The 26963-nt window shown below is 41.5% G+C and overlaps 1 protein-coding gene across 3 annotated transcripts in view; it reads left to right on the top strand.

Annotated features, from left to right (window-relative positions):
* The window catches only part of FRAS1 (Fraser extracellular matrix complex subunit 1), a 169246-nt gene that overhangs the window by 78121 nt on the left and 64162 nt on the right, over positions 1-26963 (top strand). For all 3 annotated transcript variants that reach the window (XM_021395041.1, XM_021395042.1, XM_021395043.1), the window contains exons 12-20: positions 386-529; positions 831-965; positions 8623-8766; positions 10944-11084; positions 11500-11640; positions 12502-12675; positions 15141-15281; positions 17344-17487; positions 24931-25083. In XM_021395041.1, the coding sequence (XP_021250716.1) occupies positions 386-529; positions 831-965; positions 8623-8766; positions 10944-11084; positions 11500-11640; positions 12502-12675; positions 15141-15281; positions 17344-17487; positions 24931-25083 (1317 nt within the window). The remainder of the gene's footprint in view (positions 1-385; positions 530-830; positions 966-8622; positions 8767-10943; positions 11085-11499; positions 11641-12501; positions 12676-15140; positions 15282-17343; positions 17488-24930; positions 25084-26963) is intronic.

Raw genomic sequence — 26963 nt, 5'->3', positions numbered from 1 at the left:
TGACTTTATATGTGTGCTTCAGGTGACTTATTGCAGGGTTTGCCTGAAGTAAACTGAAATTTAGGTTGTTTTGGGTCATTAATTCCTGATCACTTATGATTGTTACTGCTGAACAGCAGTGTGGGCAAGAACTTTCTGTTTTATTGATAGCCTAGGAAACCAGAGTCTTGATAATACTCTCCCACATATTAGGACACAAAAATATAATATTTAGCCCTTTGCATGCCAGTTTGGAAGAAAACCATTCCAAAACTAACAGAGCATGAACCAGCAAGATAAGCTAGTAGTTAATTTTACTTTGATTTTGGAGTATGCATTTCTTTCTCTCTTTTTGACGGAAAACACTGCTGATGGCTTTTGCCCTTGTGTCTTTTCTTTGTGCCAGGGGAGTGCCACCCAGACTGTCTGACCTGCTCTCAGTCCTTTGATCACTGTAACGCCTGCCGTGATGTGAAGAAGTGGCTGCAGAATGGGCGCTGTGTGGAGACCTGTGGATCAGGCTTCTATCAGGACGGGGGGACTTGCTTAGGTAATCTCTGCAGGGGTTGTGCCCTGCCAAATGCCTGTGTTTTCTGTGGCTTGCTGTGCTTTTGTTTGTAGAATCCCACAGGCTTACTCTATACAGGTTATCAAGCTATGTTTGGAGAAGTATTTAGGCACAAACTGAGCGGTAGCCATAGACTTAGGATTTTAAGAGATTTCAAATGAGAGAGAATTCTTAAATTCTTTTACCATAGCGAGACAAAATTGTCTCTTTTCATCAGAGCAGAGGTATTTTGCTGCATCGAGATGTTTGGAATTAATGCTTTTTTCTTTTCCTCTCTTGGAAGCCTGCAATGAAACATGCTCAGCCTGTACCAACGGTTTCGAGTGTTCCTCTTGCCAGACATCCCTGCTAATGAAAAACGGGCAGTGTGTGACTTCATGTGGGAAGGGGTTCTTTCAGGATCAACTCTTATGTGCAGGTAACTTGAAGCAAAAAAGATTGCAGTGCTTTGTGATAGCAAAATGGCAGACAAAGCGGTACCCAAATGATTAGATATTCTCTCTGTTGGGGGACTTGCTGTTGACATAGGTGTTAATGTTCACCCTAGAGTAAAGTGAGGAGTGATCAGAGGAACCAAGTCATACAGTATAAAACTGATTACTGGCTGGGGAAATACTCATTAAAATTCCTGAGCTGATGAGCTTGGTTGTTCTAAAACTCCCTGCTTTTGAACATTGCAGTTTCAGATTTCCACCACAGTCCTCTTTCAATTCAGAATTCTCTTCTGGAAACATGACTGTTTCTTGTGGTGTTGAGGATGCAGAGCAGAGTGTGCGCTTTAATTTTACTAAGGATATAACACCCTGAATTGTGCCTGACAATCTGATCTCCGTGGGGGTTTTCTTTTAGCTCAGTGTGGACTAAGCTGCAGCTGGTAATGCTTAACGTCTGAGGAGGCAGTACTGTGAGGAATGGGGAAAATGACTTGGAGGGATGGAGGATTGATAGGACCAGAAAAACTCACAGTAAAGACTTGTTAAAAATGTTTTTAGTTCTGTTCTGCCATCATTCATTTCATACGTTGCTCTCTTCATGAAAGTTGGTAGGGCTAACTGTTCTCAGGAAGAATATTTACCAAGTAAACTAGTAATTCCACAAGACAACTGGTGTGTGTCTAAATCCTATACCATAGTGTTTAGAAAGACTGAGATTAAGATTGCAGTGTTACAGTTTCCTATTTGATGGGACTATAATAGTGTTTTTATGAGCTTCTCTCTCTCCTTTGAAATATTTGTATTTTTCCCAAACTGTAAAGCACCTTTTTCATCATGACAGTTTGTTTTCTCTGAAGCTACTACTTTTCTCCTCTTGACATTGGCCTTTTTTTGAAGGCTTCTAATTATTTCTACAGCTCTCATTCATCAACAGTGTGGAGCACATGCTCAACTTCCTGAGCGACCATTTTAATTTCTTTGAAACTAGCCCTGCTGCTTAAACAAAAACATAGGGCATTTGGCACATTTCAAGGGAAAGCACTTCAGATTTTAAGTCCAGCTTCCTTTTCTAAAGTGGTTTGCCTTGAAGAGCTGACCATTTGTTTCAGGTTTTGAAAGTCTGAGAAACCTCTGTCTTTCAGCACTGACTATAGAGGAGGACCCCATTGTGCGTGTATAAATAGAGAAAAAGAGACCCAATCCAGAAGAACTTACAGTCTTAAGTATCAAATAATCTTCTACTTCATTTGGTTTTATTTTACCATTTCCTTTCCATCTGCTACCGATGTTTTAATTGGCAGTGCCCATGTACTGCTGAAGCAGGAGGGAAAGGCTAATGTTTCATTTTATTACTGGTTTGTAGATTACTGATTGTACATTCCATCCAAATTTGCAGTCACGCATGCTTGTAGCTGAAAGTTGCTGGGAAAATTTGTTCCTGTTTCCTCAGGGGAATTAAACCGATTTGCTTTAGTTCTGCCTGGCTGCATTTTCTGCATAAAGTAAAACTAGTGGAATAAGTCTTAAATTTCAGATACAGTCCATAATTCGTTTCCATTCATTCTTTCTTTGTGTTCTCTTCATTTTTACAGATCTGTAATCTGATTGCCCAAATGGGCCTTAGGCTGTTCAGGAATATTTTTCTCATAATCGTTTTAACAACTGCGATAAGCATGTTCTGAAATCATAAAAAGAATGAACTAGACTGTGTTAATAGTTACGGTTCCAGTAAAATCTCTCTTGAGAAATTCACTCTGGAGATGAAAAACACCTATAAAGACAGGTTTCCTACTCCATTCTGCTGTTGAGACACTGTTGTGTGCATTGCAACAAAAGACAATTAATTAGTCTTTCCTTTTGTTCATAGTTTATAACACCTGGTTTAATTGAATGCACTTGGAATTTTGGAAGACAGCTGTTTGTTGATCTCTTCCCAGTTTTAGTCTTACACCAAGGTTGTTTCATGCCTTTCCCCCCACACCTATTTATTTAAGTGTTAAAACCATTAAGAGAATGTAAAGTTGAGAACCCATAGTGGTGTATTTAAAGGTCATGGTTCACTTTGAATTGGGCTTAGGACCGAGTGGCAGATGAAGGCTTCCCTGTAAGAAATAGGTTGTGGAAACAATTAAGAAGCCCGCACCAAAGGCAAAGCAAAGTGAAGCAAAAATAAAATATGTCTGCCTGGTAGAGTAGAAGGGCTCGAAGGACTTGTAGTGTTCAGTGCTCTCATTGCATTTTTCTAACTTAATTATTTATGTTTTTCAAGATTATTCAAAAGCTTAGGCAGAACAGAAGCGTTTCTGCTTGGATCTCCCAAAATGCAAATGTTGAGAGGTGTAACTTAATATTAAAAGACCCAGCTTGCGGTGTAGCAGAGCCCTTTAATTTTTATTCACAGCCTGTTGTTTTTCTCTGCTGTATCCTGGCTGCAGAGGCTCACCTTGAGAGTAAGTGACTGAATGTGCCTAAGCTAAGCATTCCCAGCTCACAGGTTAGAGGTGGTTACTGATACCGTGTAGCACAGAACATGGACCTCTGTGCTTTCTCAAAGCCGGCAGTGATTTTGCACTGCATTCTTGCTGGAATGCCGTTTGCAACCTGCACAGAAAATAAGTGCTTCCTGAAGTTTTGTCTGTTTAGCACTGATTTTCTGAAAAGATACTTTACTGCAGCTTAATGAATACCATTGCGTCAGTTGAGACAGAGAATTGTGTATCCAGTCGCAAGTGGAAGATCAAATGTAATCTTCAGAATCTCTTTTCTTCAGCAGCAGTGTGAGAAGCACTCTCAGCCAATAAATTCGACTCTGGCAAGGATCTCAGTGAAGCATCATACTTTATTTGCAGTTGCAATGGCAGATGTGCACCCTCTTGCAGCAAGAATGAAAACGTGCGCCTTGTCAGTGAAATATACACCGTTACATACATTTTTCCTGATGCATTTTTTCATCTCTCCTGTTGAGCATCCCAGGCTCACAATCTTCTTGACACAGTTAGTAAGGAATATTTCCATACTAGATCTGTTACCAACCTGTTGTTTTTAAGTATATTTTGTATTTTTCAATGGAGATAGGAGGGCAATATTTTGTAAGGTTATTGCATTCATTCTAGAGATTATCATGTTTGTTCTGTCCTGTGCTAGGCCTACTCTGTAGATTTGCCTTATCTTGAATTAGTCAGAATGCTCCAGTTTCTGCTTTTAAGCAAAATATTTGCCCTATCTTGTGCTAGTCTCTGCCTCAGCAATGTTTTTGTGAAAAGCAACCTGTGCAGCCATTTTATAAGAAGGTTATAAGTTTAGTAAGGGCCTATACTTTGATATTAGAAGCTTCTACTGCAAAAACACAATCTAACTTTCACAGCAGTGTCTGGGTAAGGTGCAGAATCTTGCCTGTGTCAATTCACATGGAAGAGAAAAGGGAATAGAAAATAACGCCTACCAAATCTGAATTGAAAATAGCAAGAAAGGGTGAAAACAGTTTCCTGGCAATGCCATTGCTTCTTCTGACAGATTTTCTCACAGCCACTTAGTTTCTGCAGGCAAAGATTTTTTAGCTGACAGTGGTTCATTGAATGCTTCCATTTTTCCCCTGCTTTTTCAGTGAAGCTGGTGACTGGCTGTTTGGGCAATGAGCAGCTGTTAAGTCTGGCAGTGATCCAGTGCTGAAAGAGCAAAGCCTCTGCAGGCCGGGTATCTGCAAATGCATATAAACACAGGGCAGGAATGGGTTGGAGTTGCTGTCTCAGCCACAACAACAGCTCCAGCTGTGGCTGTGCCGTCTGATGGCAAACAGCGAGTGGGTTAGGTAGCTGCTGGACTTGCGAAAAAACGATCCTCAAGACATGGAAATAAATTGCCTGGTGCCTGTTGCTGCAAGCACAAGAAGTGTAGCATTGTATCTGTAGGAGCAGGAATAAGGCTGTGCTTGTTTGTCATCTGGGGACTGTCAGTTGACAGCTCCTGGAGCCATGTGCCACCTTGCATGCAGAAATGGCTGTATCAGAAGAGTCTGTGGAATATGTTTCCGGTGAGAGCTTGCAAAGCAGAGCTGAGGCTTACTGCAAAGGTGTTTTCTTTTCTTGGCCAACCTGAGGAAATTGTCACTGATCTTGTAGTTTGAGTCATTTGCTGTGCTCCCAAATGCTACGTAAGTCTGTACTGCTAAAATCAAGTCACATTCCTTCTCCTTGCCTTGCCTTCTTTCAAACCTCTCAGTACTTTATTCCCCTGCTAGAAAGAAACTTTATGGCCCTGGTTACTGTTGAGTAGTTTGGAGTCTGGAGGATCTGTTTCCAAGCATTTTACCAAATTCACTGTGTGTTCTCAGAGGGTGTGACGACCTTCAGTAGGATGTACTTCATTTCTCTCCTTGTAGCCTTTCTTTCAGTGTAGCTGAGAAACCACAGAAGTCATTCCCCTTCCAGGAAGACATGTTTTTTTAAAACAACAGCTGCCTCACAAAAGGACGTAAAAGCTGCTGTGATACACACTGAAGTGGTTTTGCAGGATCAGTACAGAAAGCAGTGACAGCCAACTGGGAACTGGAGAGAGGGATTGAATTAAGATCCTAAACTCATCCAAGCTGCAGACTGCCATGTTTTTATCATCACCTGGCTCAAGTCTAGGCATTACAGGTTTCCCACTGAAAGTATGGCACTGGGAATGCTGTTAGCCCCCTTGCGTAAAACATCCTTCTTGTCTCTGTCCCTTTCCTGCTAGCTGTGTTTAAAGTAACGTTGGTACTGAGTTTCTCTGGCACAGAAAACAGGTTGTGTGAGCTGGTCTGGACTGCGGGCTGCTCTGTTAGCCCTTTAGCCGTATGCCTGTAGAAGGACATAAGAGGGCCAGAGCCAGAAGGGAAGGTGAGCTGGGAGAAAGCACCATGCTTAGCTGTAGTTGAGAACAGTGGTAGTGGTGACAGAAGCCCAGCAGAAAAACTGTGCGGACTTGACAGAGGCAGTTCTGCTGGGCACTAGCTCCTGAGAAGAGCTTGGAATGTGAATCCATCCATGCCAAACAACTTTCCCAAGACGGTGCTGTTTATGGTAAGAGTTACGCTCAGCAAAATGTGTGGCTCTTGAAGGAGGCCAGGACTTTATTTTGCCCTACACATACGGCAGCTTAGGGCAGCTGCTTGGGAGAATAAAGGTGAGGAGGTACTCAGAAGCGCTTGGTCTGCTGCAGGCAGGCAAATGGTGCTCAGTGGGAGGACAATCTTAGAGCCAAACCACAGTTGCCCAGCTGACCTGACTTTCATCAAAAGGGCATCTTTAATACAGTTGTGTGCAAGGCTGACTGTTTTTAAATATAGTTTTGGAGGCCAGGCTGCCAGGAGGGAGAAGCTTTTCTTGGAAAGGAACAGTGCCTACAGAGATGATGTGAGAATTTCTGAAAATAACTGGGCAACTTCAGATGTGTCAACAAATTTAAGCAGGTTAACAGTGAAGAAGTCTGTGCAGTGGGGAATGTATTATTAGAAGATCAAGTCCTGGTGTCCATCCTTTCAGAAGGATGTTGAAAGTTACAGTGAGCTCAGAGGAGCAAAATACTCATGGCTGGGAAGGTGAAGTAAGGACAATTGAGTACGTAGGAATTTAGAGCATGAACTCATACTCTGCAGTTAATTTGCAAGTGTAAACGTGCCCTGAGAATAATCCAGGCTGGAATGAGATGGAGCTTTTCATCAGCAAGGGAAATTATCGACTGGAGCAAAGAAATGTGCACAATCTTTGCCTTCAAATGGGATGTCTAGTATTAGTTGCATTGTGATTCAGCAATTAGATGCACTTGATAGTCTTGGCATACGTACTAGTTTACCTTGCTGTAGGAGTCAGTGGGAGAGATCCTATCAGGCACAGAATGCCCAGTATCCTTATGACAGACTTCTCACATAGAAGTGTTCAGGAGCCAGATAGAATAGTCAGAGCGTTGTCGAGAGATCGGGAATCATGCAGGGAAAAACAATGAAGGAAGGTGAGAAAGGAGAAAGCAAACAGCTAATTATAAGGCAATAAAAGAAAATGACGAGAAAAGGTAAACTAAACAAAGGTAGAATTGTGGAGAAGGAGCCACCCAGAAGGTCAAAAGACCAAGTGCTGGATATGTATCCTGTATCTTAGCCCCTAAACACTCCCTTTTCTAACCCCATGTATGTCATGTCACATCTGTGTTTCAGTTGCCTGTCTATGAGATGGAGATGATAACGCTTCCCTGCCTCAGGGAGTAATGAGATCCACTAAGATAGGGTGTTTATCTTCTGGGCAGTGTGACTCATATATAAGCACAACCATAGGTGCTCTGTCTCATTAATTAACAAACCACAAGAGCAATTATAGCCTCAGGCAGACAGAAGAAGCATAACAATCGTGCAGAACAGGAGTGAGAGGGGAATTCTGGTGATTGCTTGTTTTGCTGTAAACATATTTACAGCTGTGTGCTGTCCTGCACAATCATTCCTTCTCTGTTCTGCCCTTGCCCTGAAATGTTAGGCATGGTCTTGGAATGGAAGCGCTTCATTCTCACCTGTTACTGGGGAGAAGATGAATTGTCACTCATTTGGGGGGTTTATTTTGGCAGGAAGGTGTTTGCTTTTGTCACCGTTTCACATGTAAGTGTGCTTTTAGTTATGCGGATTAAGCTTCCCAGAGAATGAGAGAATTTTCACTGACTGCTGTTGCACCTGTTGGTTCCTGCCTTACGTTATGCCAACTTGCTGACGAGTTTTTCTTGGGTGGCTGCAACTTTAGACATATTCGTCGATACAGAACAGATGTCATATACTGCTGTTTTCTCCTACCTGTCGTGGTCTGAGAACACAAGCATGTACCCGCCTCATTGTGAAATAATAAATGTAAGAACATCTTAAGAATGTATTTGAGTGTAATCAGGAAAGAAAATCTGATAGCTAAAAGAACTGTAATTTATACAGTTCATGAAAGCACTGGTATCATGGGATTTGATGTGCATCTGCTGCACAGATTCCATACATGGGAACCATAATGGGATGGATTTTCCTCACAGTTGAACTTGTACAGTTTTGAATAAGGTGGTTCATTCAACATGTGATTTGGTAGGCGGAGTTGATTTACATACAGCTGTGAGTTTAATTGCAAGACATTATCATGGTTGCAGATGACCGTTTGGCCCATAGGTTGCTGTGCCCTTGTGCCTGAAAAAGGGCATTTTGATTTGCCTGCATTGCAGAGATGTGTTAAGACTTCAGACGTATGCGAAACACTACTGTCTCCCAGCCATGATATGTGGCTCACCTAGAGAGAAATGCTACTAGTATCTCTACTCAGTAAGGGAATGCCTCTTCTCTCTGGCATGATGGTGAACAGGACTTAGGTGTTGCCGGCACTCTCCTAGTCTGATTACAGCTGCAGAGACAACGCTGATGTATGTTAGGTGTCGCAGTGCATGTACAAAATGATGATGTAAATCGTACCCCTGAGATGAGATGAATGAAAATACTAACATGGGAAGAGCAGAAGTCTTTCTTTTTTCTCTTCTGAAGCAGTGAATGCCTTTAAATTCAAGGAGCAGAACTTCAAAAAATGGAATTGCTGCAAATTCTTCATTTTAAAAAGAAGGTGGAAAGTTGATCATTCATTAATCTTTTACCTTTCTTTCCTGCAGTTTGCCATGAGTCCTGTTCCTCGTGCTGGGGACCCGCTGACAACAATTGTTTCTCCTGCAAAGACACGTCGCACGTGCTAAAAGCAGGGCTCTGCGTGGCCAGCTGTGGAAAGGGATTTTATGAGAAGGACGGAATCTGCAGCGGTAAATGCTTGTCGTCTTCCTCAACTGCAAGAAGTTTGAGAAATGCTCTGCAAAAATGAAATCAGTATTTCATTTAGCCATGCAGCAGCTGTGATTTTATTCATGTTTATGAAGCCAGATGCACCTTGTGCGTAAATATCAGATAAGGAAAGCTGCTGTTTTTGTTTGTAAGATTATTAATTCATTTAAGCTAATCAGATGCTGAGAGGTTTAAGGTTTTTTTCTCTCACTGAACAGCTTGAAAGCCTAACTGAGTTGTTTTTGAGGGCTTGACAAATCCATTTATCTGTGGGAAGAAAAACGGCCCTTGCCAGCCGGTTTCTGTAAATTTGATCATAATTCAGCATCACAGTAACTAATACCTGCACAACGGACGAGACCTGGGAGCTAGGAAGGTTTGCTGAGAAGAGGAGGAAGAGAAGGCTGGAGGGAAAAATCAAAACCGAAGCTGAACAGATCATGAAGGGGGAAAAAACCTCAAATAAATAATCTAAAATTTGCTGCAACTATTTGGGCCAAGCCTGTGCTTCTGCTGGCAGCCACCTCCAGTTTCTTTGAAGGACCTTCCAGCATAGTCAGTGGTGTTTTTGCTAGCTGTGGCACAGCTAGCTAGGGAAAGCCTAAAACCGGCAGCACGTTGACAAAATTAGTGCAAATTTTGGCCACTGCCCCAGTAAATTTTACACACATGTGTTTTGAAATGTGCAGAATTGAAATCTTGCCTCTGTAGCTAAAAATTACTTAAGCTTAAAGAGAAATTTTACCCAGGTGCAGCTTACTCATTTTTGTTATTTTTATTGCCAGTGCAATAAAAATCCTCAAAACTGTATGGCTGTTCTCACATCCACCAGGATTCAGGCTTTTGATCATCTTCCAAAAAGGCTGATTTTGATACCGAGCTGGAGACCTGTAAGCTGTTTTAAAGTGAGGCTGTCTCACTGGTGAAAAAAAAAACAAAAATTAGTCAAGTACAATTCTTGGCCCTGCTGAATACACAGCAGCAGTAGTGCTGCTGACTTTAGGAAACCAGAGCTTCATACTGCTTCTCCTAAACAACTGGTCAGTTAACTTCAGAACTGACTGCCTGGGAAAATACGGACCACAGAAATTGGTTAGGAACATTATCATGCTTGATTTTAGATGCATTTTCATGCTTGTGGCTTTGATTTGTAGGAAAGAGGAAGAGGGAGGAAAGTGATAATTTTTTGCTCAACTTATCTTCCATCCTTTACTTCCTGAACAGTGTGAGAACTGATGTTTGTTGTACAAAATTATGTACATTTATGAGATGGCTTATTTATAGGACCACTGATGAACAGGAAAGAAAAATGCAACACTAGCTGGAGAGTCTTTTTCTATATGTCCCAGGACATGTAAACATGTCTCTGGATTCACTGAATAGTTGTTTGAGTTTTTCATTAGGAAATCAAAACCAAGAGATTTTAGTGTCTCATCTGCATGCAGTTAGGCAAAGTTGGTGTGCATTTTCAGCCTAAAGTGTCACTCAGACAAAAGTTACAGGCAGGCAGAGTCGTTTACAATGATTTTCAGAGCATTAATATAATTGTGCCTGAGCAACCTAGCTGGTAATGTTGCTGTTGGGATGAAAACCTTCTTGGACCTGGAGAGCGTACTGACCAAATAGAAGGCAAGTCCGCTGCAGGCAGGGTGATAGGAGTTGTAAAGCAGTAGTGAGATCCTCCACCCTCCTTTGCCTTGCTGGGGTATAACGCTAGAAACAGGAAGCAGTAGTGGTAGCAGTTGGATCCAGGCACGGAGATGTAAACCTTACACTCCAGATGCCTGCTTATAGAGTACAGAAGCCTGATGGGATTTGGAAGTGTTCCTTTCCCTAATCCATCCAAGCGTTCCTCCATGTGGGCTGCAAATGCAAGGAGGGAGCGTGGCGATAGACCTATTGCTGGTGTTTGTAGTTATGAGTCCTAGGCACGATACAGGTCAGTGAATACATGCCTGTACTTGCACATCTCCCTCTGTGAATGTCACTGCTTATTCCAGGAAAGTGTGAAAGGTTCCTTGTGCTGGAGAGGAACATTTAAAAGATGCCATTTAAATGACAAGGCATGGTTTACTTTACTTTATCTATCTAGTTGATTTGATGCCTCTGTTCTTTGCCTCTTGAGTGTGTTTCATTAATGAGCTCCCTTCCTTGGTAGTCTGTGACCAGTCCTGCGAAACGTGCTATTCAGCCCAGCCCAGTTGTTTAACCTGTGCTTCAGATAAGGTGTTACACAACGGGAAGTGCTTTTCAGAGTGCCCAGGCGGATATTTCCCAGGCAGCAATGGAAGATGCAGGGGTAAGAGGCATATTTGCATGAGCTTTCTTAAGTCTCTCAAGGAACCCTTCACACGTCTTCTGTTTCCCAAATGTTTGCCTTCGGGGAGGAAATTTTGAGATCGCAGAATTGAGCATGGGGAATGTGGTTTATTATTTTCTTTGGGGTTTTCTTATGATGGATTGTTTTAAATAACCTCTTTGCCATGTGAAGTGTATTAAGACTGAGATAAATGTTTACCACGCAGTATGAGTAGGAGTTACTACGGTGTTACTGGTCATTAATAGTGCACTTCTGCTCTCATTAGTTCACACAGCTGAATATCCTGCCAGCTGGGGGTTTACATTGTTGGCTGGAGGATACTGTAGTCAGCAACACGATTTGCAAGGAGGGAAAATAGAATATTTCAGTTCCATGTGCTCTGCTTCTTTATCAGCTTGTCATGATTCGTGCTCCACCTGTGAGGGACCTCTGGCCACTCACTGTACCTCCTGTTCTCTTCCTCTGGCTTTGCACCGCGGCCAGTGCCTGCAGAGCTGTGGAGAGGGCTTTTATCAGGATCGTGACGTCTGCAAGGGTAAGCTCTGTAATTTGAGTGAATTCGTCAGCTGCTGCAAGTTGATGTATCTGTATTGGCTTTTGTTGGCCTGTGCTCAGAGCATTCAGTTGCAACACTGATTCTTATTCTGTGTTGGTTCAGGAATGAGTAATTTCCATGTTTGCCTACTGATTGTTTTCCATTTTGAGAAAAGTCAGATTTTCCCAAATACTTTTTAATTTCACACCTTCAAGATTTACTGATCTTGGGGACTTTTTTTTCTCCGTGCTCTTGACGTAAGCATACATTGCTATCAATTCCAAAATTTTCTCGAGACAATGGAAGAGCTGAATAAAATACACATACTTAATATATTTTTCAACAGTGGAAAACCTGAAAATTCAGGAGTTGGATTTCTGCTTCCTTTGAGCCAATCATATTGCTATTTCTAGCTATCTTGATGGTGAGATTATGTTCATGTTTACAGTTCCAGAAATTAAAGGAGCATTAATTGCTTGTGGCACAGTAGTACAAGGTTGCTTTTTTTTTTTCCCAACTGTGTTTATCAGATTTATTCAAGAGAAGAGCTGTTCTTTTAAAGGTATGGTGGCAAAATATTTCCCTGTTCCATCATAGATGATGCAGCACTGTCCGTTTATGGAACAGATTCCTTAGCATGTGAGTTGCTGCAAGGCATGGCTGCTTGGTTAGCTCTTTGATTGTCAGACTGTTAACCGCAATACAAAACTGGAAAGAGAACAACAGGACTTGAACCAGTGTTTTCCCCCATTTGATGTTTACAAGATGCCCAACTTTGCATGGTTATTGGGCCTTGTCCATCTCTGTGAGAGAGCACTCCTTGGAGCTGTGGCTATGACTGCTCTTTTTACACATGCACAGGTTGCCACCCGTCCTGCCGTACCTGCACTGGCCCAGGGGCCTCTCATTGCCTGCAGTGCTGGGCACCAGAGGATGTGCTGCAGCCCCATCAGCCTGCAGAAGGAGCTGTGCACGGCTTTTGCCTCTCACGCTGCCAAGCCCACTTCTACCCGGATGTCACAGGAGTCTGCAAACGTGAGTTGTGGGTGGAAACTGTTCTTTGAGGCCTTCAGCACAAGGCTGTGCTGGATTTGATATGTTCCTGGTCACTTTGTACTGTGTTCGTTTCTAGCATGCTTTGAGTTCCTCTGTAACACTTTTGGAGGAAAATGTACACTACGTGTAATTTGTAAGTAAAGGATTTAGTTGTTGGTCTTTTTTTTTTTTTTAATGATTGGACTCTGGTCTGGCCACCTTAGCTTAGCTTTCTTTTCTTTCAAGTTGAGTGTACGATTTTTACCATTGATTTGTTTTTAAACAGGATCAGTCATTAAGTCCTGTTCAGAAAAGACTGAGCTTCCTCCGTGTTTAGACCCTGTAGCAGGTCGAGACATTCCTCAGCAGACTTTTCTTTTGTGAAAGCCCTTCTGATGCATGCCTTGCAGCATGTGTGCCATCACTGCTCCTGAAATGCCAAGTAGGAAGCATTTCCACTGAGGCTACAGTTTAGAAGAGAGGCTAAGATAGTGTTCACTAGGGTATGTATGGTTTCCCACTGTTGTGAGAAATATTGTCTGAGTGTATCAGCTAGCCATTCAGTTGGGCAGCCTGTGGCAGCTGTATGGAACATCAATACAACAAACTCACTGCAGTATCTTGAAAATAATGCATATGGATTCAGGCTGAATGAGACAGAATGTCTCACAGCAACACAGACCATCAGAAGAAGGCAAAGGAGAAATACGTTAACGTGTGGAAATGATTCTCCTGTGTGAAAAGAGCCGTCATGGAGACAGTGACTCTGCATTACTTGAATAATGAAACAGTAATAACAACGTCAGCAATAGTGCTACTGATGGTTGTTTCTTCCTGGTCAAAAATGTTTTTTGGAAGTGGACATAATTTAAAATAAATTTATATTGTTTGTGTTTTATCAAATTGACAGGAGTTTGTGGGATTTTTTTTTTTTTTTTTTTTTTTTTTTTGCCTTAGGGGCTCTTTAAAAGGAAGAAATGTCTTTTCTTTATGGAATGGTTCTGTCTTTTATCAGTGACCTACACAGGCTACAAAAGTTTCAGTGCTTTGGACTGGTTCTTGGAGGCATTAATGCAGAACCTCCCAGTTCATGCAGTGGCTGAATCCAGGTTGTGGTATAGAAACTAAATAAAGAAATCCATATACCATTGCCTCAAGTGAGTGAACAGACCTGCACAAACAGGCCTGAGCAGAGTTTGGTGACAGTGCTTAATTATGTCACTGAGCAAGAATGTCAGCACAACCTCACTTTATTAGCTCTTCTGTATTAGTAAAGGGGTTAGAATAGTAATTTGATTTACTGCAGAAGGATGTGAATATTCACCATTTCAGACTTGGAGCTACCCATCTAAATTCACATACAAATTTTATAGATACATCTTTTTGAAAATGCAGACCAACAGCAGATGAATAGTATGCCTGCACTGTCTGCGTGGGGAAAAAAAAAGCACATTCATATGTAGGTTATAATGCTGATTTTGAATTTTTTTACCTCTGTACGTGTGGATTTCTGTCCAATCTACAGAAATATTTCTGTCAGTGGTTTTAAAATACTTGAGGTTTCCCTGCTGAAACAAGGAAATTTCTCTCTGATTTGAGTCAGTTGAGCCAGAGGTAGGATCCTAAAGACCATAGCATTTGTGATGAGGATCCCTGACTTCTCTTCCTTGCTCTCTGACAGGCAGCTAACAGTGCTTGCATAAATGATTTGCTTTATTTTATTCTCTCCAGCCCTGTGTTTGTCTTGTCTCCTTAGAGGGCAGGAAGTCTTCCTTTTTGTTTAACACAGTGGAGCCTGTGGCCTCAAGTCACTGCTCTTAAAATAAGTAGGGTTTTTTAGATAATCAGTTTGTATATTTATTTTGTCAGATTATTTAGCTTAAACTGGCTTATTTTAGAATCAGTACCAATAAAGGCTGAAGTGAAGTAGTCTTAGCATTTTAACTGTGCTCTCATCCTTTTTGCTGAATCCTTTTAATGAACATTCACTTTGCTAGCTGTAAAGTCAGGTGGCCAGCCCAACTCTGTACATTTGCTCTGACTGCTCCAGAATGACTGATGGTAACTGTCCAGCGGTGCTGGATAGAAAATCCTTCCTGGGATAACTCTAGAGTGATAGCAAAAGATGATTTTGGACTCCAAGTCTGCAAGGCCCAGAGCTCTTAGAGGGAGGAGAGTGATGCAGTGTCGTGCATCAGCTTTCCATTTTGGAGATGAACTATGTGGGTGCGAAGCCATTAAATATGCAGGTATCTGTAGTTGTTCCTTATCTTCAAGAAGCATGCTGTACAGCCTTCTTGCATTCTTGCCCTTTCTACCTTTGATAAAGCAGAGAATCCTGTAAAGGAAACACCTTCCTGTTGTCTTTGGGGACAAAGCAATCTTGCTGTACTCTAGGACAGTAACAACAGAGAGAGCTAAATCGATTTGTAGCTTCTGTCTTTTTGTTTTTTGCTTCCTTGCAGAGTGCCACTCCTCCTGTGCAGGCTGCATGGGGAACACTTCCCAGGACTGTACGGCCTGTCTGTCTTCCCACATCCTGCTCGAGGGCAGATGCCTCTCCGAGTGTCCAGGGGGGCTGTTCAACCACCAAGATCACTGCTCCTGTAAGTGCGTAGTGCAGGCATCTGCAGCTTATACTGTTGAATTTCATTGCGTGCACGTTCTGTAATGCATTTCTAAATGTAATTAGAGATGCTGTCAGATTTATATGAGGCTATTTAAGTATTTTCAGGGGAGAATAGAATAGTCCAATTTCAGGAAATGGAATCTCTTCCAAACGGAGGGAGGCATACACATTGAATCATAAATTATAATCAGTTTTTCTCCCCTGGACAGCTTCCCTGAAAATATTTTGCTTTTCATTTCACTAGGCTTGGATGAAGTTCTTAGCCAGTGCTATTGTAGAAGAGGTCTTAACTGGCCACCTCTGAAACGTGGTCTACTTTTCTTAGGCTAGATAAGCATGTTGAATTAGCTTTAGCTTCATTTTTAATCCACTGCTAGCTGTCAGGCAGGGTTTAAAAAGAAGGAATTCTGCAGATACAGGAGAAATGCCATTACCTCTATGGATGTGCTTGATCAGTAGCAGGTACAGTGTTGTTTATTTGTATCTTAGCTTTGCCCGCTGGTCAGCAAGCGGCCTTCTCATTCAGGTTGTTTGAGCTCATTTAAACAGATAGCTCTGACTACTGACTTTCCAAGTGACTACAACAATTACATCTTCTGTAACGCTTGCAAAAACTTGTGGCCTTTGGGGTGTGCCATTAATTATTAGCTTCTAAATACAGTGGATGTGGAAATGCAGGCATTTGAAATCTGATTAATCTCTTCAGGGTCATTTGAAAGTTGTCTGTTGTTTTGCAGTAGATTCATTGAGTAAGGCTTCCCTGCATTTGTTTTGGCAGTAGGATAAATTTGCTGAAGTTCCATTAGTTGCTGCCCTTGGAGGGCTCAAGTTTAGGGAGAAGAACACCTTCTACAGTCCATCGCTCTGTTTATTTGTTTTGTTTATCCAAGGAGAAACAGCCTGCCAAGTAAACGTAGTTATTTCTTGTAAATGTATTTATTGTTGTAAAGGTTCATCAATTTCAAGGTTGTGCTTTGCCGCCTTAGAGCTGAGGTAACTGCTGTATTATGCAATTCTGGATCCCAGGTTTATGTAAATGTCTTACAAACAAAACTTCAATGTCAGGGAAGCGATGTCTTTCTGTATGTTGCCAGCTTGTATCTCTGGCAGTTTTTGAACAGTGAAGCGCAGTTAATAGAGGTTTGTCTACCAAACTGATTCTTCTTTTTAAACACTCAATTCACAGGCATGGTCTCTGAGAAGCTGAGAAGGTAGTGGGACTTGGCACATTAGGTCTCAAACACTGGAGCTGTACGCTGTGGCAGCTGTGAAAAGCTCAACTTCCATGGGGAGTGAGCAATTGTATGTAGCCTGGGGGAGTCCCGAGGTGGGAGACTTGGAAGTCATTTGCTTTTATTCATGGAAAACTTTCTTAAGTAGTTTCCAAGAGATTTTTACAGATCATTTGCTGTAGTATTTCTGTCTCCCTCAGATCTAGTGTGGAAATCATGGAAATAGGGCATCTGGCTGTAAAGATGGAAAGATATAAAAACAGTCTGAATGAAATACTTTTGAGCAATCTTAATCGCTTGCTCTGCAATGCTTTTGTTTAGCTTTTGGGAGACAGAGTAGCTAATGAGCTGGCACAGCATTCACATTTTATTGGTTTCACTTTGGGAGGAGTTTGTGCAGAAATAATTTCCTCCACTCCCCACTTGTGAATATCAAACTCGTGCCAGTATAATTTTCATACAGTCCCACTCTGTCTTATATGTACATGAATATGCTGGAGGGAAGAATAAAAGGGGCGGTCTATTTGTATTTTGTGTAGATCTATACCTTGATTAATGCAGAGAATAAATGCTTTTTTTTTTTTTTTTTTTAGTATTCAAGTCTGCATTTTCATCTCGTTTATTCAAAGCGTGGATATAAGAGCCTTCCAAACCACAACTTGCCAGTCACTGATGCTTTGAGTGTCGTTTTATGTCCATGTTTTGTTGGAGTAAATGATTATTGTAAAGGCTGTTTTCCTGGGGAGGGAAGAGTGTAAGATAGACTACACCGAAAGCATAACAACAGGTGGTGATTTTCTTCCGCAGCCTGCCATCCATCATGCAAGACATGCCATGGCCCTTCTGACTTGGAGTGCTTAACCTGCCATCCCCATGCAACTCTGGCTGCTGGAAGGTGCAGGACTAGCTGCAAGGAAGAGCAGTATCTCAACTTGGTGGGGTATTGTGTGGGTAAGTAAGAGGAGATGGCCTTGGGTCATACATAGGGATGGTGTTTCTGTAGCATTTGCCAGCTACTCAAGCACACACCAGGAAGAAATCAAAATGCCTGTTGTGGGTGAAATATCACACAGATACCATTAGGAAACTCTCCAGTATGCATAGTACATAGCAAAGCCACTGGCCATTCCTGCTGTACAAATCTTTTTCAGAGCTGCATGAAATTAATTGCAGATTGTGTAAGGCTGGTGGAAGGTAGGGGGAGTCAGGTGTTCTGCCAGACTTGCTGCTGCTTGGTTTGAAGACTTGAGATCACATGTACAGACTGGTATACCTGGCAATCCTTAGAGCATTCATATGGTTAATAATAAGATAATGAATATGTTCTTAAGAATAGGATGGGCTGCAGCTGCGTTTGCCAGGCCAAGTATTTAACTGTATCTTGTTGCAGTCTGGTTTTTACACTGGGCTTGTCACTGCATTCTCTGTCCTTTCAGTCTGTGAGAGCACCTTGTGCTAATTAAAGGCATGATGTTTGTTTTCCTCCTCCTCTGAATTCTCTCTGCAGCAAGCTGGCACTGGTTTGGTTTTCCCTGGGATGGAGCAGCCTTGGGTAACCGTAACACCTGAGGGTGGTAGCTGGCAGTTACCAGGACTGGGGTCTCTTCTCAGAGACCTGGGTCCCTGGTAGACCCAGAGCAAGGAAAGCTGCTTAGGTCCCGCACAGAGCTTCACTAAAGTGCGTTAAGGAAACATTTCTGATTCAGAGAAGCAATTTCTGAGGGCTCTAAAGAAAAACTGGCACAGCTAGGATTTCTGTGTGCATTTTTGAGAGATAATAGGATTTATGCACAGGGGTTATACTCTGTGGGTGCTTGGTGCCTGCACTTAAGCATATCATCAAAAGCCACTGATTGCATTTACTTGTTTAAAAAGAAAAATCACTTTTAATCCATCACACAGATGCATATAAACATATCCTGGGAAGAGCTCCAGCGATTTCTGAGCTTTATCAAGCCATTTTTTTCTTTATCAATAAAAGATTCAGTATGTGAGGCTTATGTCAGGTTGAACAGTTCCATATGAGATAAAGAATCCTAAGAAAAGGGAAAAATGCAATGAATGTAGTAAATGTATCCACTGAGAGGCTATCATTCTCAATTTAATCTAGATGGTTCCCTTTCACAAGGACTTCTTTTTGCTTACCATATGTGTTCTTGGTTTTTGTTTTCTTTTTAACGAAATACTTATTTCTTTCCTCTCTGCAGATTATTTTATTTTATTTTCACCTTCCTTGTAAACAACAGTTAATGTTTAGTCTAAGAGAGGAGACAGAACGGAGTATCTGAGGAGAGGAAAATATCCCCCAAAATTACTGGATATACAGAAAGTGAGAGTGAGGAGTCAAGATGTTTCATATGGTCAAGTAATTACACTTGACTATTACACAATGAAAAGTAATTCAGTAAATAATTCAGAAAGTAATTTTAGTGTGATGAGCTGTTTCTGCCCTGTAAAATTTCAGGGGCTATAATGATGCTCATTAATGTCCTATAACATCATAGCAGTATGCACTTTATATCTTACACCTTATTTTCCCATTACTTTGCATTATGTTTCCTATGAAAAAGGCTGCTGGAAACATGATCTTATAGCTGTAAGTTTTATTTAATAATATATATATATATCACACTATATATCATGAACCAGGATTCCATCTCAGGAATGTTTTCTCTGCTGCTGGATGCATGCTACATACTTCAATTATTCCTTTTATATGACTGCTTCCTGTAAGTTTGGAGAAATGCCATGAAGCAATAAGCTTGCTCCCAAGTGAGTAGGTAAGCATCACAATGCCTGGCAATAATGAGGAGAAGAAATTGCAAACTGTGTGGTCATGCAAGCAATGTGGAGGGCATGGCTTGACCTCCAGACTCGTTACTCTGACAGCGATGAATCACCTGTAAAGAACCTTGCTTGGCTTTTTGGGCTCCAAAGCAACTGCAATCCGGTGATGCATCCATTCCTTGCAAACTAACAAGCTTTGTTCTGGTAATGCAACCTCTCCTTGTAAAGTGGCAAACTTTACTTTTGAGCATAAAACCCTGAACAGGATTCAGTGTTTGGAGAGTTGTCTTCTCAAGCTGGAAATGTGTTTTCAAGGCTTGGTTCATAGCGCCTGGTATCACTGAGTGTCTGTAATATTTGGATCTATAACCCCAAAACAGGAGAGGCATTGCAGCTACAACATAGTAGGAGCATAAGGAGACACTGTTCCTCCTATCAGCTCTGATTTTGCTCTAGCTCTGTGACTCCTGTGTGCCCATCCTGCCTTTAAGAGGGCAGTACATATTCTCACTTGGTCATTGTAACACGTGGATTCTGCCTGTCCATGGGATCTTGCAGATAGATGCAGTGATGCTGCTTCTTCTTTATCTAACTGTAGTGTTATAAATCCTTGGAGCATAGTCATTTGTTGCCATACAAAAAAAAAAAAAACGTTGTGCTTTGGTCTTGGATCTGCAGTCCTAGGTGTGTTGATCTTTGTGCCAAATTTATGTCTGATGATTACGAAAAGGATCTGTGTTGCCAATTCTGCTACAAACAGAAGAGTTTCACATCCAAATTGTTAAATTTCGCTCATTCTCTTAATTCAGCACTGATTGAACTGCTAAATTTACCCTTGCAAGTTATTAATTACTAGTTAAAGAGCAGCTGTCCCAGAAAACAAAGCATTAAAACCCCTTTCACTTCCATAATATACAATATGCATCGGAATCTAACAAAGTTTTTTCCTTTGCTTCCCAAAGCAGCATTTTTTTGTTACAATTATCTTCCCATTTGTGTCTAATTTCTGACCCTCCAGGCAGAACTGTGTTCTGACTAACAGGGACTGCTGTGCAATGCAGCTGCCTGTCATACTTTAAGGAGACATGCAGGGAAAATATTTCATAGGGTGGAGAAAGCCAACTGTCTCTTGAAACCATTGCCTGCGAGTTAATGTCGTTATTGTGCATGTTACCTGAATGAGGATTGGAACATTTGCCTTGTTAATAGAAAAAGAATCTTGTTTTCAACATTTAACCAAATAAGAATTTCAGATGTTAGCAAAAGAAAGTCAAAATGGCCACGAGTTTCAGTGGATCAGTGTTTTTCCAAGCTCTATGTAGGGCACGTTGAATTTGTGCCAATTTTCCTTAGAATGCTCCGTTCATAAAATTTCTTATCTGAAGTGTATGTACAGGAACACATTTGTGGCTTTAGCAGTTCCCTGCTGAGTTTCAAGGCTTCTCTATACTTTGTTGTTTAGCTTTGAAAGTGCTTTTTTGTTTCTCTCCCTCTTTATCCAGTTCTGGATATTTTTGCAGGCATCAGTCTAAAAAATAGCACCATTGCTAAAACTCCTGTCCGTCTCATAAAACTCAGCACTAACTTTTCTAATTTGAATAGGTCATCTGCTTGTCTTGAGGCTTTGTCATTGATCTTTTCCTGACTGGGTGTGAGAGCAGTTAGGAAAAAACGTCTTCCTTGCAAGGAAACTCCCAGTCCCTGTGTTCAGCTGCTCGGGCCCTTGCTTTCTTAGTCTGCGTGCAGTCATGAAAATGTTCAAAGATAAACCAGAAGAGCTTACACAGGAGGATGCCTATAACAAGCCTTTCTGCCTTGCTCTTAAAATTCCAGAAGGGACACGCTGACAACAAGAAATACACTTGGCTCCTTGTAAAATTAATGAGCTGTTGCCCTACCCTCAGAGAGACGTTGATATCATTACAAAGAGCTGGAGTTTCTCTAAGCAGAGCAAGAAGGAAATTGGTAGCTTAGCTCCACTTAATCACTGGCATGCAAACTCCTACAGAAATCAGCAGCTGAAGTGGCAGATGAGGAAGATGGAAGATAATTTCCCTGCTTGGGACTAGGCTTGTTTGTGCCAGGTTTCCTCCAGATGGTTTTCCCCTCGTTTGCTGCCCAGAGAAGCTCCCAGCCCATTCAGAATGTGCAGTCAGCTACTTGCAAACATGGAGTTCACCTCACCTGTTTGCGTGACAAAGTCCCTGTCAGAGCTTTAAAGGGAGAGGCAAACCCTTTGCAAAACCGTGGTCAGTGCTAAGTGTTCTTTTGAATCAATCAGACTGATTTTCTTTCTGGATTTACTCCAGAGAGCGTTTACATGCTGACATGCCTGTAAATGACATGGTATTTAAAGTACTGCTCTGTTTCAAGCCTAGTACCTTACCTTAGAGTATAATATAAAACTTGATTCGGGGAAACTTTTTTCTGAAGAGCCCTTAAGAAGGAAGACGTATTTAAACATTACAAGTGGTTGATAGCTTAGCAAATTATGGAACCGTGAGGTAGTTTCCTTCATGAGTATTTAGAAATACTTTAGAGATAATTTCTTCCAGTTGTCTGCATGTCTACAAAACTATTTCATACAAATTATAAAATTGATAATTTTCTGTGTAGGAGCGGCACGTGTTTTTTTTTTGTTTGTTTTCTTTACCTGCTAAAGAGGGTGTGGAAATAATGTAACTCTGGAAGTTGAAATCAGTGTAAGTAATTGTATCGTACTTCACATTGAAAGATGCTTTATAGGAAGATCAGAGATAGCTAAATTTTTTTGCATAGACTGTTGAACTGAAGGCAAAATTAGATCCGGCTGAAGGGGTAGCAGGAGAAAGTTTTGTTTAGATAGTGGGAGGCAGGTCAGTAATCTCAAAAAGATGAGTAGGGGGACTCTTCTTCATACTGTGAGCGAGATGGTAACGTGCTGCTCTGAAGAATGCAGTTCGGGTTCTGAAAGAAGTCTGATGGAATTGGGTAGTCACATCACACTGACTTGCAATAAAAGCCTCTGAAATCCCAAAGCGCTCAGGCAGTAACTTGCCTGCTAGCTGAGCTGGATTGAGGATGGACAGGAAGAAGGCAGATTCAGGAAACAGATACCAGTGTGAGTTGTTACTGAGAAGCATAAAGAAAATACTCTTCTTCTTTTCATCCTCGTTTCTGAGGGAGCCTGCTGTGAAAAATTTAAATAATCTTTTCCAAAACAAAGTACTTCAGTTCTTCCTTTACTCTGTCACTAGTTCCCCAGTGTCCCTCAAATTCACCATGAGCATCAGGAGGCTTTCTTTTCTTTTTTTTGGTGTTGTGCACTCTTTGATCTGCAGATTTACAAAGAAGGAAGAGAGTGATGTGGCTGATTTCTCATAAAGCAGTAGCTGAGGAAAAGATCTCTTTCAACATGTTAGGAGCAAACAGGCCATAAAGAGAAGACTGTACTGCTGCAGTGCAGCAGTACCTGGTTTTGCAGATACATAGCTTTTTAAGCAATAGTTTGAGAGAGTCTTGTTATTTACAGAAGATACTAGCTCTTCAGGCACCCTGGGTTTTAACTGTCCCATTTTTATTCTCTGTTTGTGGAACCTATTGATCATACACAGGTGTCTCTTGTTCTCAGTCACTGGAGAACAGTTGCAGGGTTCAGTTACTTAATGCCTCTTGCCAAATTCTCTCAGTAATAGAGACCAGTGGTTCCAGAAAGAGATTAAACTAGAGGGGTATTATTTTGAGCTTGGAAGCTGACCTTGGAAGCATGAGAAACTATTTGAATTTGTTAATTTATTGAATATTAGTGCATAAAAATCTTCCCCCCTCCACCTCCAGCCCTGTACATACAATTACATCTCAGACTTAGGGACATTTGGATGATATCTCAGGCATTGTATTCTATGGTGAGCTGTTTGCAATCCCTTACTTTAGTGGGGCTGCAGATAAGAGGACAGGTCTCTCGAGGGATGGCAGGGCAGGTTTGGGACCTTGACTTGCTTTGGCAGTAAAGATGGACATGCTCTTTAGGATGATGTGTTGGTTATATTAAGCTCTTCTGTAGGCAGTCAGGAATCTGCAATACAGTAACCGCTTTAAGCAGGTTTGGGGGTCTGTCACTGGATTTAAGGGTGTTCTCATGTACTGCTTTGCTCTTCTTACCATTGTCCTGACAGTGATGGATTGAGAACTCAGAAGGTCACTGTCTTAAGCGTACTCTTTCATTTTGCTCACCTTTATCTCCTGTCTGGCTGTTAATTTCCCATCTGAAAGGTTGGGAGTGTGGGCAGATACTAGACAGATTATACACCCTGAGTAATGTCAAGAGGTGAAGGAGGTAGCTGCTTTAAGGGCCTCGAATCCTGCGTGCAGTATGGATTGCACTGATTTCTGAGCTGCATCTGTGCTTTTCCACCACTGTTTGGTGAGGATCATGTGTGTAACATACAGAAGAAATTTGATTAGGTTTAGACAACATTTGCTATTACACTCTTGCAGGTATGGATGCGGAATTCCCCCAGACTCCTATGTGAGCCTGTCTTCGGCTTGTAAATTTAGATTGCCTGACAATCTGTAGTAATGCTGTTGTAACAGACAAAAGGCAGAAAGTTGAACCTTCAGTAGAAATTTGACAAGAGGCCAGGTACTGGAATCAAGCCTCATAATTACATTTCTTTCAAGACAGTCGTCATTTCCTTTATAATTTTCTGAATTACCATAATGAGGATTAATTTGGCCTCCAGGTTGCCTTACACTGCCCTATTGTGCATACAAAAGGCTTGTTGTAAAATCTTTTGAAGTGCCTAAGTTCAGGGAAAGGTCAGGAGACATGAGTTCGTGTGCTGCTGGGAAGAAAGAAAAAAAGAATGGTTTTGAGGCTCTCTTATGTGAACTCTAAATGCTGCTGTTGGCTTTGAGGTCTGCTGTGGCCTCTTCAGGGTATGGATGTCTCATTTGTGTGGGAAAATCTGAACAGGATGAACTAACTATAGGAGAAGGTTGTACAGCTGTACAGGTTGTGCTCTTCTTTTTTCGAAGGGGGGTGTTTGTAGAAGGTGAATCTGCTGGTAGAAGCACCTAAAATCAGAGAAGGGCTTGGGAGAAGCAAAGACCTTTGAACTGGCTTTGGTACAAAGCTTTCTCATGCTCACTTAAGGACAGATGGAATGGAGTATGCTTGAATAGGACAGGAGAGATGCAGAGAATGTGTTTGCTGATGAGGAGCGAAAACATCATGATCCTCAGGAAGAGCACAAGGTGAATGTGGTAGTTTCTGATCCCCTGTCTTGCAAACATCTGGGAGTGCGTGTTTGCAAGGGGAGCAGTCAGAAATTGCCACGTTCAAGGAGCATTCCTCTCCTCTTTCCCTCATTCCCATCTTGTGCTCTTCCTTAGCATCACAGTGTTTTCACTTTGGGAAAACACATTGCCAAGAGCTTGAGGAATAGATTTGGGACATTAGGGAATGCAGTGTTCGACATCTTGCCCTTGTGTGCCAGTTAAGAGCTAAGAGGCTCTGAAAATTATGTCCATAATGTCTTCCTTGAAATCTTGGCAGTGTGTTTCCCTATAGCAGCTCTGTTTTGTCCAGTTGTGATGACACTATCCATTATCTCCTGCTTCCTTTAGACTGCCATCCTTTGTGCCGTCACTGTGTGGCCAACCTACGGGACACAGGCAGCCTCTGTCTCAAGTGCCAGAACGCCCGTCACTTGCTCCTAGGGGATCACTGCGTTCCTGACTGTCCGGCGGGATACTACACAGACAGCGGTGCCTGCAAACGTGAGTAGTCCCTGTAGAAGACTCAAATCACAGAAAGATGGCAGAGATCCTTGTGACATATTGTTTGATCCACAGTGCTCCACTGTCTTGAGCACATACTGAGGCTAGTAGGACTTATCCCACTACTATAATATGATTAATAAGTGTAACGAATACCACGCAGGGCTGTGCTTGTGAGGAGGAAGTGAGGGGCAGATTTTCTGTCTGTCTGGGAAATCCTACCTCTTGAGGGTGGTGGCACAGAGAATGGGATGACGATACACTATGTTCCGTGTAGAGGTAGCTACCCTGAGGTCACTTCTGTGAAGAAGTGGGCTACTTAAATATAATCAGGGATAATTTCAAACAGATTTTTCGTGTGCCCGTTACTAGGTCTCTAGTTTGTGTAGTACCAGCACTGTTCCAGGATGCAGACACAGAGAATGCTTTCTGGATGTGTCCCACGAAGGACCATGCAAGTTCTGCTCACAAAAAGCAGAACTCTTGCTGGTAGGAACTTCTCAGGAAGTCTGCTACCTAAAGCGGAGTATCATCCCCTTCCACATTTATGCTCTTTCAGTTTTGCCTTGCTACAGCAATGGTCCAAAAGTCTCTTGCAGCTTCTAACAGAAAAACAGTTTCATTTATCTTTGCAGGTAGGCTAGCATGGTAGATGCAGCTTTTCATCTGTGTAGGGGAAGGAGCATTGAAATAATACTTTGTTATCCAGCCTTCTGTTTCTCCGTTTCTTTACTTATCTCTGTATCTCCTTCAGTTTTCATGTTGTGGTCTTATGTTCCAAATTGTGTCTGAGCTGCTTTACAATTCCTGAACTCTTAGAAGTAAGTAGGCTGCTTTTCTTGTTATGTACCCAACAGAAACATATTAAAGCATCCTACACAATGCAAAGAGTATTGCAGTTTGTTTTAAGAGAAGAAAATCAAAACAAGAAATTCTGCATGTTAGAATTAAGGTGTAGATGCCAAAACTACACCTTTTGTAGGAAGTAGCGTTTTCTAATCCAGTCTGACTGCTGATGATTAATGTTTTGAAGCTCCTCTCAAGCAAACTGGGAGCTCTCTATTTACTTGGTTTTTGACAAATGAAATCTCAGAGACTTACGAAATATATTCAGTGTCATTTAATAGAAAAGACCCCTGAGAGAGATATTTTACCTTCCTAGAAATTTAAGCCTAGGGATGATATTTCTTCCTTTTACTATAAAGGTTTCATTTAAAAGAAGTTTTACATTATTCAGACTGTGTCAAAGCTTATATTACAGTTTGTTCTGGCATTTAAGATCTCCATCATGATGTAATGCATTCATTTCTCTGATTCCTTTGCCTGCTCTCACTCATGATTCATTTGACCTGATAGGTGTAATGATGACATCAATCTTTAGGTAAAGGTGTATCAAGAAATGAAATAGACTAATAATTTTGTGTGTTTGTATCCCCTTTCAAGAAATTGGTAGGATCTGTTGGCCTCCTTTGCTGTGGTATTTTAAATCTCTAAGTCAAACTAAGAAGCAGAAAGTCAGAGAATAAAGAAAACAGGGAAGGTAAACAAGATGTGGCATAAAAATATCTTTTCAAAAATGCAGGGAAAAAGAAAGGTAGTAATGTACTTCCTTACTTGAAACAGTCAGTGGATTTGCTGGCTGTGAAGCAGAAGGATCATGTAAAACTGAGGGTCTGGTCATTACAGCAAGAGGTGGAAGTTCGATGTGGGCAGTTGCATTGATGCACAGATAACTGGTTCTAGCCTCATGTACAAAATGGTGGCATCTGTACGGTAATCTTGAAATCTATGCAAATGCTGTCTCAGTTTTCAGCAATATTGCAAAATCAAATCAACCGTTAGGAGCTACTATGAAAGGAAAGTAGAACAACTCGTTCTGC

This window comes from Numida meleagris, chromosome 4 (genome assembly GCF_002078875.1).
Source record: "Numida meleagris isolate 19003 breed g44 Domestic line chromosome 4, NumMel1.0, whole genome shotgun sequence".
Classification (NCBI taxonomy): Eukaryota; Metazoa; Chordata; class Aves; order Galliformes; family Numididae; genus Numida; species Numida meleagris.
Note: the sequence above shows the minus strand (reverse complement) of the source record. Positions and strands in the feature narration are given on the sequence as shown.